This window comes from Heptranchias perlo, chromosome 22 (assembly GCF_035084215.1).
Source record: "Heptranchias perlo isolate sHepPer1 chromosome 22, sHepPer1.hap1, whole genome shotgun sequence".
Taxonomy (NCBI): domain Eukaryota; kingdom Metazoa; phylum Chordata; class Chondrichthyes; order Hexanchiformes; family Hexanchidae; genus Heptranchias; species Heptranchias perlo.
This window is the reverse complement of record NC_090346.1, coordinates 19,338,421-19,351,544: the sequence shown is the minus strand read 5'-3', so window position 1 is coordinate 19,351,544 and position 13,124 is coordinate 19,338,421. Positions and strand designations below refer to the sequence as shown.

The window sequence follows — 13,124 nt, the reverse complement described above, 5'->3', positions numbered from 1 at the left end:
AAGCTAAAATCCATCTACTAAATACAATTTGGTGAAAATAACAAGCCTGAAGATAAAACAAATAAGAGGAGATGAGAGTAAAGGTCAGACAACGGTAAGAATTAAGAGTAACAAAAACAGTCAGGGAACAACTACAGTTATAGATCATAAGTATAAAATGACTGTCAAAAATAAAGTGAGGGGAACGATTAATAAAAAAAAATTAAACTGCCTGTAGAGCAATGTGCACAGAATCCGAGACAAAACAGGGGAACTGGAGGAGCCAGTTGTAGTAAGGAGAACTGAAACATGGCTACATAAAGAACAAGACTAGCAGTAAATATTCCAGGATATAACGTATTTAGAAAGGATAGGGAAAGAAGGGGGTGGAGTAGCTGTACTAATTAGAGATCACATAATGGCAGTAGAAAAAAGGGACATAACTAACATTAAGTTAGAAACAGAATCCACATGGATTGAGATAAAGGATTGATCACGCTAATAGCGATCTACTACAGACCACCTAATAGTGGAAAGGGAAGTGGAGGAAGAAATATGTAAGAAAATCTATGAATTGAGTAAAAGACATAGAATAATAATCATGGGAGACTTCAACTACCCTCAAATAAACTAGCAAGAGATAGGGAAAGGGGAAACAGGAATAGAACTTTTACAGTATATTCAGGACGCCTTTCTTACCCAATATGTAAGAAGCCCAACAAGAGAGGACTCGCTGCTGCATCTAGTAATGGGAAATTAACCAGAGCAGATAAGAGAAGTAAGCGTAGGAAATCATCTATGCAATAGCGATCACAACATAATAAGGTTCAAAATAATGACTGAGTAAGACAAAGACCAAGGTAATAGATTAGAAAGCAGCTAATTTTGAGGGGGTGAGAATGGAACTAGGGAAGGTGAACTGGAAAAAAAATTGACAAAGATGGAACAGCAGTGGGAAATATTTAAAAACATGATCAATATAGTTCAGGAGAAATATATCCCACTAAAAAAACCAAGAACGTAACCAATAATGAAATACCATGGATAAATAAAGAGGTAAAGTAAAATTGAATCTAAAGAAAAAGGTATTCCATAAGTATATAGACAATAAAGGAGAGGATTAAAAAGGGAATACGAAGAGGTTAGGAAAGAAGTCAAAAAAACAAGTAGGAAAGCAAAGAGGAACCACAAAATTAAATTATCAAGGAATATAAGAAGAAATCGTAAAGTATTTTACAGACACATAAATGACAAAAGAAAAACAGGATAGGGACAGGGCCACTAAAGGATGCACAAGATAAACTCACAGATGACAGCAAAATGGCAGAAATATTGAATAATTACTTTGCCTTAGTATTTACCAGGGAGACTAACAAGGCAGACATGACATTAGAAGAAGAGAACAAAAAAGATATAAAGTCATTTAAGATAGAAAGGTGGAGATAATTGATAAACTAGTCAAACTTAGAGAAAATAAAACCCTTGGTCCGGATGGATTGCATCCGCACATACTGAATGAAGCTAGGGAAGAGATAGCAGAGGCACGATTACATATATATAAAAATTCATTAGAAAAGGGAATAGTGCCAGAGGACTGGCAGACAGCTAATATGATTCCTATATTTAAAAAAGGAGATAGAATAAGTCCAGGGAATTATAGACCAGTTCGCTTAATGTGGAGTCAGGGGACAAGTAGCTGGCTACAAAAACAGAAAACAGAGATTAGAGGTTAAGGATAATTACTCAGACTGGCAGAAGGTACGAAGTGGTGTTCCACAAGGATCAGTGATGGGACCACTAGTGATCACCATTTTCAGAAGCGATTTGAACTCGGGAATGGGAAGTGCAATTTCAAAATTTGCGGACGACACCAAATTGGGGTTATAGTTAATACTGAGGAGGACTGCAACAAAATACAAGACGACTATGGGCTGGAAATTGCTCCGACTGGCATGGCAAGACGAAAATACTTACCACGTGGTCTTTGACGTCCACTTGCTCCCTCTTCAATTTTTTTTAAATCAGCACATGTTCCTTCATATCGATAGAGACTGTGGAAATGGAAGCCACACCCACAGAATCTGTCACGAGAAGTCATGCCCACAAGCAGGCAAGTAGAGATCATTCCTTTACAGTTAACTTCTGTATGTTAGTTTAAATAAAAATTTAACATATCTTACTATAAAAAGCTAAGCAAATGATTTAATTTAATGAAACTTACAGAAGTTAAAAGTAAAAAAATTTAAATTTTTATTTTTTTTAATGATCAAAAAATATGAAGAGTTGTATGACATTCCACATTTTTAAAATGTAATTTTTTGTTGTTTCTCAGTCATTAACAGTCATCACACTTTTAAAAATAGTGTAGAGCTGGTATTTTCCAGCGTACCTTTTGGTGGCGTAAGTATCTTCGTTCCAGCTGGGCAGATGGGTGAGTTTAGTGATGTTATTGGCTAGGAATTGTGTTTTGAAAGTGTGGCTTTAATTCAGACCTGTCAAACCGCAGGCGAACTAGTGGGAGCAAATTCGCGATTTCTGGGTTTTAGTACTCACGTGCGCATTCACCGACTTGCTCCCTGTCTTCGCCGGCAGAGAGGACGCCATTGCAATACAGCATCCAAAGGTAAGTAATTTCTGGGCTATTAATAAACTTGCAGAATGACGTGTAATTGGCAAATTAATTTCAATATAGATAAATGTTAAGAAGAACAAGGAGGCTACATACTCCTTGGAAAATAAGAGTCCAGATGGGGTAGCAGAGCAAAGGGTGTTAATTGTATCCATGTGATTTATATCAATTAGTATTAATTGTATTCAGGTGGTGTGTTTCAACTGGGGCTCTCGTATCCATATAAGAGAGTGGTGTGTAATGTGGAGCTCTGTGAATAAAGGCTTGGAAGCAACTGAAGACCAGGCTCCAGTATTCTATCCTTCACCACCAGGCTATCCAGCTTATAACAAAAGGGATCTGGGGGTACAGCTACACAAATCATTAAAAGAAGCGATGTAGGTTAATAAGGCCTTAAAAAAAATCAAACAAAGTACTCGGGTTCATTTCTCGAGGGATAGAATTGGAAAACAGAAAAGTTATGTTAAACTTGTATCAAAACTTGGTAAGACCACACTTGGAGTACTATGCAGAATCCTGGTCTCCATATTATAAAAAGGATATAGAGGCACTGGAAAAGGTACAAACAAGATTTATAGGGATGATACCAGAACTGAGAGGTTATACCTATCAGGAAAGATTGAACAGACTGGGACTCTTTTCTCTAGAAAAGAGAAGGCTGAGGGGTGACCTGATACAGGTCATTAAGATTATGAAAGGGTTTGATAGGATAGATGTATGGAAGATGTTTCTACTTGTGGGGGAGACCAAAACTAGGGGCCGTAAGTATAAGATAGTCACTAATAAACCCAATAGGGAATTCAGGAGAAACATCTTTACCCAGAAAGTGGTTACAATGTGGAACTTGCTACCACAAGGAGTAGTTGAGGCGAACAGCATAGATGCATTTCAGGGGAAGCTAGATAAACATATGACGGAGAAAGGAATAGACAGTTATGCTGACAGGGTTAGATGAAGAGGGTTAGGAGGAGGCTCGTGTGCAGCATAAACACCTGCACAGACCTGTCGGGCCGAATATCTGTTTCTGTACTGTACATTCTACGTAAGATACAGGCGATTCCCCGAGATCAAGGTAGGTGAAATTAAAGCCAGCTGTTCCAGATACAGCTATCTGCGCAGAAGTTAAATTTACCCAGGAGCAGAGGATCCAGATGCATCCCTACAGATGGAGTTTCATCATCCTGACATCTCAAAAGGCTCGTAACCATCCTCCAAAAGGAAGGCCAGGCAACCAGTTCATTCATATCAGCTTATAAGGACATGGTTGTATAAGTTCTAGAAACACTGCTATCTACAAGCATATAGACTTTAATCTAGTCAATAAACTGGCTCTCTAACGCTGATAATCTGTCAGTTATCCTAAATTAATCTCACCAATTTATAATCTCAGACACTGATCTCAACTGTAAATTTATAAATCAACAAGCAGTTAATGCTGAATTACTGACATAACTGTACTGGAGAAATGATGCAGGAGGGAGGGCTTCAGATTCCTGGTATATTGGGACCAGTTCTGAGGCAGGAGGGACCTGTACAACAACAATATAATTTGCAATTATACAGCGCTTTTAATGTAGTAAAACATCCCACAGCACTTCACTGAAGTGTAATTAGACAAACATTGACACAGAGCCAAAGAAGGAGACATTAGGACAGGTGACCAAACGTTTGGTCAAAGGAGGAGAGAGAAGTGGAGAGGTGAAGAATTTTGGTGAGGGAATTCCAGAGCATAGGGCGTACACGGCTGCCAATGGTCAGGTGTAGGAAGTGGGGTATGCACAAGAGGCCAGAGTTGAAGGAATACAGAGTTCTCGGAGGGTTGTAGGGCTGGAGGAGGTTACAGAGACAGGGAGGGGTGAGGCCATGGAGAGATTTGAACAGAGGATGAGAATTTTAAAATTGAGGTGTTAGTGAACCAGGAGTCAATGTAGGTCAGCAAATACACGGGTGATGGGTGAACAGGACTTGGTGTGGGTTAAGATACAGGCAGCAGAGTTTTGAATTAGTTCAAGTTTACGGAGGGTGCAAGATGGGAGGCCAGCCAGGAGAGCATTGGAATAGTCAAGTCTGGAGGTAACAAAAGCATGGACGAGGGTTTCAGCATCTGATAGGCTGAGGCAGGGGACGAGACGGGTGATATTATAGAGGTCAAACTTTTTGTGATGGAGAGGATATGGGGTCGGAAGCTCAGGTCAAATACACCTGAACAAGGCTGGGACCAATCTCCTCGAGGAGAGGTTAACTAGTGCTGTGGGGGAGGGGAACCAGGATGATGCAGAGAGGAGAAACAAGGTGCACAGAGGATTGGGAGAGGCAAACAGCATTAGAATGAAGAGTAGTCCAGAAAGAGGGGGGATCAGACTGGGGAGAAATGCAAAGCAGACTAAGGAGGGTTTGGAGTGCATGGTGCGTGACTAAAAAGGTTGGTGAGCTGCAGGCACAAGTTGCCACCTGGGGTTATGATATAGTGGCAATGACTTATAAAAGCGCAGCAATGTTACAGACATGGAAAGGGATGATGTGCTTGAGGGTTCAAAGACAGAGTCTATTTGCAAGGAAATTTCAGAAAGATGTAAAAACAATAGAGTACTGATAATGGGGACTTCAATTATCCTGATACAGACTGGGAAAAGAACAGTGTAAAGGGCAAGGATGGGGAGGAATTCCTGAAACGGGTACAGGAGAACCTCCTTGATCAGTATGTTTCCAGCCCACTAAGCTGGATCTCGTTCTGGGGAATGAAGTGGGACAAATGGAGCATGTTTCAGTGGGACAGCATTTGGGAAACACTGATCATTAGGTTTAGAGTAGTTATGGAAAAGGACAAGGAACAATCAAAGAGGAAGATACTCAACTGGAAGAGGGCTAATTTCAGTGGGCTGAAAAGGGATCTGGCCCAAGTGGACTGGAAACAAAGATTGACAGGTAAATGAGCAATGGGAGGCCTTCAAGGAGGAGATAATTCGGGTACAGACTAAAACATTCCTATGAGGGGGAAAGGAAGGGCATCCAAAGCTAGAGCTCCCTGGATGACTAAAGAAATTGAGATTAAAATGAAACAGAAAAAGAAGGCTTATGATAAATGTCAGCTTCATAATACAGCAGTGTCAAGCAGAATGCCGAAAGTGCAGAGAAGAACTGGAAAAAGAAATGAGGGGCAAAGAGAGCATATAAGAAAAGATTAGCGGGTAACATAAAAGGAAACACTAAAAGATTTTATAAAGAGTAAAAGGATAGTCAAAGGAAGGATGGGGCCGATATGGGACCAAAAAAGAAATCATCTTGTGGAGGCAGAGGGCCTGCTGAGGTATTAAATAAGTACTTTGCATCTGTTTTCACAAAAAATTATGCTGCCAATGTCACAGTAAAGGAGGAGGGGTAGAGAAATTGGATAGGATAACAATTGATAAAGAGAAGTACTTAAAAGGTTGACAGCGCTCAAAGTAGGAAAGTCACCCGGTACAGATGCATCCTAGGTTGCTGAGGGAAGTAAGGGTGGAAATAGCGGAGGCTTTAGACACAATCTTTCAATACTTGTTGGATATGGGAATGGTGCCAGAGCACTGGAGGGTTGCAAATGTTACACTTCTGTTTAAAAAGGGGGAGAGGGATAAACCAGGTAACAACAAGCCAGTCAGCCTAATGTATGGAAACTTCTTGAGGCCATAATCCAGAACAAAATGAATTTTCAGTAGGAAGAACACGAGTTAGTAAACAACAGCCAACATGGATTTGTTAAAGTCAAATTGTATATAAGAGGGTTGATGTTGTGTATGTGGACTTTCAAAGGGCTTTTGATAAAAGTGCCATACAATAGACTTGTTAGCAAAATTGAAGCTTATGGGATCAAAGGGGCTGTGGCAACGTGGATACGAAATTAGATAAGAGACAGAAAGTAGAGAGTAGTGGTGAACGGTTCTTTTTCAGACTGGATAGAAGTATATAGTGGTGTCCCCCAGGGGTCAGTATGAGAACCACTGCTCTTTTTGATATATACATGACTTGGACTTGGGTATACAGGGCATAATTTCAAAGTTTGGACATGACACATAACTTGTAAATGTAGTAAACAGCGAAGAGAAGACAAGGCTGAAGCGTTTGCAACCATCTTCAGCCAGAAGTGCCGAGCGGATGATCCATCTCGGCCTCCACCCGATATCCCCACCATCACAGAAGCCTGTCTTCAGCCAATTCAATTCACTCCACGTGATATCAAGAAACGGCTGAGTGCACTGGATACAGCAAAGGCTATGGGCCCCGACAACAACCCGGCTGTAGTCTTGCACTCCACAACTAGCCGCGCCTCTAGCCAAACTGTTCCAGTACAGCTACAACACTGGCATCTACCCGACAATGTGGAAAGTTGCCCACATTGTCCACAAAAAGCAGGACAAATCCAACCCAGCCAATTACCGCCCCAGCAGTCTACACTCAATCATCAGCAAAGTGATGGAAGACGTCGTTGACAGTGCTATCAAGTGGCACTTACTCACCAATAATTTGCTCACCAATGCTCAGTTTGGTTTCTGCCAGGACCACTCAGCTCCAGATCTCATTGCAGCCTTGGTCCAAACATGGACAAAAGAGCTGAATTCCAGAGGTGAAGTGAGAGTGACTGCCCTTGACATCAAGGCAGCATTTGACCCAGTGTGGCACCAAGGAGCCCTAGTAAAATTGAAGTCAATGGGAATCGGGGGAAAACTCTCCAGTGGCTGGAGTCATACCTAGCACAAAGGAAGATGGTAGTGGTTGTTGGAGGCCTATCATCTCAGCCCCAGGACACTGCTGCAGGAGTTCCTCAGGGCAGTGTCCTTGGCCCAACAATCTTCAACGGCCTCATCTATGACGTTCCCTCCATCATAAGGTCAGAAATGGGGATGTTCACTAATGATTGCAGTGTTCAGTTCCATTTGCAACCCCTCAGATAATGAAGCAGTCCATGCCCGCATGCAGCAAGACCTGGACAACATCCAGGCTTGGGCTCATAAGTGGCAAGTAACATTTGCGCCAGACAAGTGCCAGGCAATGACCATCTCCAACAAGAGAGTCTAACCACCTCCCCTTGACATTCAACGGTATTACCATCACCAAATCCCCCACTATCAACATCCTGGGGGTCACCATTGACCAGAAACTTAACTGGACCAGCCATATAAATACTGTGGCTACAAGAGCAGGTCAGAGGCTGGGTCTGCTGCGGCGGGTGACTCACCTCCTGACTCCCCACAGCCTTTCCACCATCTATAAGGCACAAGTCAGGAGTGTGATGGAATACTCTCCACTTGCCTGGATGAGTGCAGTTCGACACCATCCAGGACAGAGTATTGGGTTGTATTAATAGAACCATTCAGTATAAATCAAAGGACACCATTTTGTACCTATACAGGTCACTGGTCAGACCGCATCTGGAGTACTAGGTCCAGTTTTGGTCCCCCCACATGTTGGATGATATAGTGGCTGTGGACAAGGCCCAGAGGAGAGCTACAAGAATGATTCCTAGCTTAAAGAACCTCAGCTACTCAGATAGGCTCAAGGATCTTGGTCTATTTATTTTAGAGCAGCGCAGACATAGAGATCTATAAAATAATTAAAGCACTGGATAGCATCCCTATTGATAGATTATTTCAGTTTAACAGATTAGGGAGGACCAGGGAACACGAGTTTAAACAATGTAAGAGTACGAATAGACTGGATGTTAGCCAGTGGTTCTTTTCCCAAGAGTAGTGAGCCTCTAAAATACATTGCTGGCTGTTGTGGTGGTTGCTGACTCCCTGTATGTCTTCAAGAGGGAGCTTGCCCGGGGCAGAGATCGCATCATATAGAAGGTAAGTGTCTTTACAGATAACAGTTTGTCCATGTGATCTCCTGGACTGGTTTCGATTGCCTTTGGCCGGGGGGGGGGGGGGGGGGGAGGGTCAGAGGAATTTTCCAAGTATTTATTCCCTATTGGTCCTGGGTTTTTTGCCTCTCCCAGGAGATTACATGGCTGCCAGGGTGGGAGAGGGAGGAAATATTTAGTTACGATGCTCCGGCCACCGTGGTGTGTGGCAGGCTTGATGGACCAGCTGGTCTTTTCCTGCCCATCAACTTCGTACATTCATATGCTGAGCTCAGAACTGTAACGCGTTTCAGTGGGGAACCTATGACCTGGTGTGGTTGTAATTACTTTTAAGTGTATGTTAAGCACTGTTGCAATTACTGTATGCTTAATAAACTATGAACACTGACCTCAATGTGTAAGAACCTTACTGATTTGAGGAGTAGACAGAGCATCTAACCATATGCTGCACAAAAAATTTCTTCATTATCAACTGCAGATTATTTTTCAATAAGGCTGCAGTAATCATAGAAGTTACAACATGGAAACAGGCCCTTCGGCCCAACATGTCCATGTCGCCCAGTTTATACCACTAAGCTAGTCCCAATTGGCCCATATCCCTCTCTACCCATGTAACTGTCCAAATGCTTTTTAAAAGACAAAATTGTACCCGCCTCTACTACTGCCTCTGGCAGCTCGTTCCAGACACTCACCACCCTTTGAGTGAAAAAATTGCCCCTCTGGACCCTTTTGTATCTCTCCCCTCTCACCTTAAATCTATGGCCCCTCGTTATAGACTCCCCTACCTTTGGGAAAAGATTTTGACTATCTACCTTATCTATGCCCCTCATTATTTTATAGACTTCTATAAGATCACCCCTTAACCTCCTACTCTCCAGGGAAAAAAGTCCCAGTCTATCTAACCTCTCCCTATAAGTCAAACCATCAAGTCCCGGTCGCATCCTAGTAAATCTTTTCTGCACTCTTTCTAGTTTAATAATATCCTTTCTATAATAGGGTGACCAGAACTGTACACAGTATTCCAAGTGTGGCTTTACTAATGTCTTGTACAACTTCAACAAGACATCCCAACTCCTGTATTCAATGTTCTGACCAATGAAACCAAGCATGCCGAATGCCTTCTTCACCACCCTATCCACCTGTGACTCCACTTTCAAGGAGCTATGAACCTGTACTCCTAGATCTCTTTGTTCTATAACTCTCCCCAACGCCCTACCATTAACGGAGTAGGTCCTGGCCCGATTCGATCTACCAAAATGCATCACCTCACATTTATCTAAATTAAACTCCATCTGCCATTCATCGGCCCACTGGCCCAATTTATCAAGATCCATTGTTATCCATTGTTATTCTTGACCTCTACTTCAGAACCTACTGAGTTCCAGGTATCTGAATCTAGTAGCAGGCCATTACTCATGACATCAGAAGAAAATTATATACATCAATTGTAGAGCTTTTCTAGTACAGGAATTGCTGAAGTTAAGGAAGTAGAAACAAATAGCAACCTTAATGAGCATTAATGAGTTCAAAGTCTTCAGGGTTCAGATAATAGTTATAAACTATTCTAGTTTTCCTTATGTAGCTATTTTATCTGAAAGTATTGATTAGATCACAGTCTTGTACTTTCAACCATTGAACATTCTGTATATGTATGACTTCTTATGCATCATCAAGAAAACTGATAATCTTCAAGAATGAACTGATACCTGTTGCAATAATGATATCTGATTGAAGCTCTGCAACTTGTTCTTGGGTAACTTCTGCCCATTCCAGTCCCACAACAGTAATTTTTGGTCTCTGGCCTTTTTCAGATCCATTGTTATTCTTGACCTCTACTTCAGAACCTACTGAGTTCCAGGTATCTGAATCTAGTAGCAGGCCATTACTAAAAATATTCTTCCTGAGTTGCTGAAGTACGTTTGGATGAGAGTCACTGAATATGTACTGTTTGAGGGTGCAAGTCTTGCAGATGGCAATTCCAGTGAGGCCAATTCCACTACCCAACTCCAAAATGGTTCTGATACAGACAAAGCTTACAATTACTTCCTTCAAAAATGGATCATTAGCAGCATGTTAATGACTGATAATTTTCCAAACAAAATAGTTAATTAGGTTATAACAGAGCTATAAGCATTTTCCATTGAGTTTTGTAACTATAAAAGAATTAGTTAAAAAAATTGTAATATATAAAAATAGAAAGACAATTCAATACATTGGTGAACCAACATGGAGTTGTATTATTTATTTATGAATTTCCCATGATTCCTCAGACAGGGAGTTCCCTATCTCAGCAATCGCATTTGATGTGTTACATAAAAAAAAATCACCAAGCAAGTCACCCCGGGCCATGCTCTTACACCTCCTTGTAACTTGCAGAAGAGCAGCATTGACAGAGGTGCAGTCGCTTCTTGCCTTGGTATATGGGAGAACTGAAAGATGGGAGAACATAAAATATATTTTATCCCTTTTTAAATTAAGTACAAGACAATCAGAAAATATTAATTTCCTTTTTACAGGAGTAAAATCAATCCCCATTGTTACCACTTCCAGTGTTTATTTTATGCATGGGATTTAGATTCTAACAATTCTGACCTGCAGTTAAACACCTCAGAGTTTTCCATCGCCCATTCTGCAAAGTACAGTGCAGCTTCCCATGTGACCAGACCAGTGGTTCCTTCAGAGATTATTGCCACATTTTCAGCGAGTGTAATATACTCTCCTGACAACTGAATAACAATTTTTTTTGAAGTCAAAGCACAGAAACATTTTTTCCCACTGCTCATTTTTGAGCAATTAAATGCCGTGGACAATAGGAATTTATTACATATATTTTTCTTAACAAGCAAACATTTAAAAATGGCCAATTATATACAACACATTTCACTATACCTAAACATCTGCTTATATGTACAGATGTTAATTATAGAATATTACAGCATGGAAACAGGGCATTCAGTTGTCAAGTCTGTACTTTCTCCACCTGAGTCACCGCTTAACCTTCTCGGGATTTGTGAAAAAAAACTCACTTTACAGATCTCTCTTCATAACTATAACCTCTTATCTCTGCAAACATCCTGGTATATCTACAGTGCCCCTTTTCAATTTATTTTATATTTTTCCTATAATTGAACACCCAAAACTGTGCACGGTACTCCAACTATGTCCTACGATCTTGTACAAGATTGTACCTCATTGCTTTTGTATCCCATACTTCTATATATATATAACCTCGGATTCTGTTAGCCTTTTCATGGCCGTATACCTGCGCTGCGATTTTTAAATCACCTGTGTATCTGTACTCCAACATCACTGCTCTCCGTTCCATTTAAAATCTTACTGTTTAACGTGTATTTCATTTTCCCTATTCTTCCAAAATATATGATATCGTATTTCTCTATATCATATTTATCTACATTAAACTGCATCTGCCACCTATCTGCCCATCCCACCAGCCTTTCTATCCTCCTGCAGTTTTTTGACCCCATGTTCCAATGTCATATCATCCAATTTGATGTCATCAGCAAATTTCAATATTTTTCCCTCAATTCTTAAATTTAGATTATTTCTATGTACAGTAAGTGCCACCACAATGCAGATCCCTGTGAAACACCGCTCACCATGTCGCTTCATAGAATAGACCACTTGGAGTCCTGTGCATAGTTCTTGTCTCCATATTATAAAAAAGGATATAGAGGCACTGGAAAAGGAAAGACTGTGCTGGCTAGGGCTCTCAGAAAAGAGAAGGCTGAGCGGTGACCTCTTAGAGCTGTTTAAGATTATGAAAGGGGTTCGATAGGGTAGATGTAGAGAAAATGTTTCCACTTGTGGGGGAGTCCAAAACTAGGGGCCATAAATAAAAAAGTCACCAATAAATCCAAAAGGGAATTCCAGAGGAATTTCTTTATCCAGAGAGAGGTTAAAATGTGGAACTCGCTACCACATGGAGTAGTTGAGGCGAATCGCATAGATGCATTTACGGAAAGCTGGATAAACACGAGGGAGAAAGGAATAGAAGGTTATGCTGATAGAGTTAGATGAGGAGACTTGTGTGGACATAAACACTGGCATAGACCTGTTAGGCCGAATGGCCTGTTTCTGTGCTGCAAATTCTATGTTAATAAATAAATAATCAGAGATTAATTATTAATTAATTTGAAATCCATCGAAAGCTAAATCTATTTACTAAATATAATCTAGACCTCAAATGATTCTATTGGTTCTAGAAATTGATTACTGATAATAAATAAATAAATAAAATTAGAAATGGCATCACAGGCAGTGTGTCGGGACTGCAGTATGTGGGGATTTGTGGCAGCGAGATTGTCCCACATCTGCAGGAAATGTCTCTGCCTTGAGACACTCTGGCTCAGAGTCATTGAGTTGGAGTGCGAGTTAGAGACACTCCGACACATAAGGGAGGGGGGAGGAATTTCTGGATAGTTTACTCAGAGGAAAGCACAGGTGCAGGAAGGGTGTGTGTGACTTTGTCAGCAGGGTAGGGATAACCTAGGGGAGGTAGAGAAGGAGGTCCTGCAGACACTGGTCCTATCCAACAGGTTCAATGTACTTGCTACCTGTGAGGATAAGGATGAAGGCTGCAGGGAGCGTTGTCAGAATGCTAATCATGGAACTGTGGAGCAGGAGGCAATCCAAGTTGGGCCGGGTTTTGGGGGGGGG

At 41.2% G+C, this 13,124-nt stretch overlaps 1 protein-coding gene across 5 annotated transcripts in view; it reads right to left on the bottom strand.

Moving 5' to 3' along the window:
- The window catches only part of eef2kmt (eukaryotic elongation factor 2 lysine methyltransferase), a 70,546-nt gene that overhangs the window by 41,264 nt on the left and 16,158 nt on the right, over positions 1-13,124 (bottom strand). For all 5 annotated transcript variants that reach the window (XM_068003107.1, XM_068003105.1, XM_068003104.1 and 2 more), the window contains 2 exons: positions 11,040-11,173; positions 10,154-10,464 (listed from right to left, as the gene is read on the bottom strand). In XM_068003107.1, coding sequence (XP_067859208.1) covers positions 10,154-10,464; positions 11,040-11,173 — 445 coding nt within the window. The remainder of the gene's footprint in view (positions 1-10,153; positions 10,465-11,039; positions 11,174-13,124) is intronic.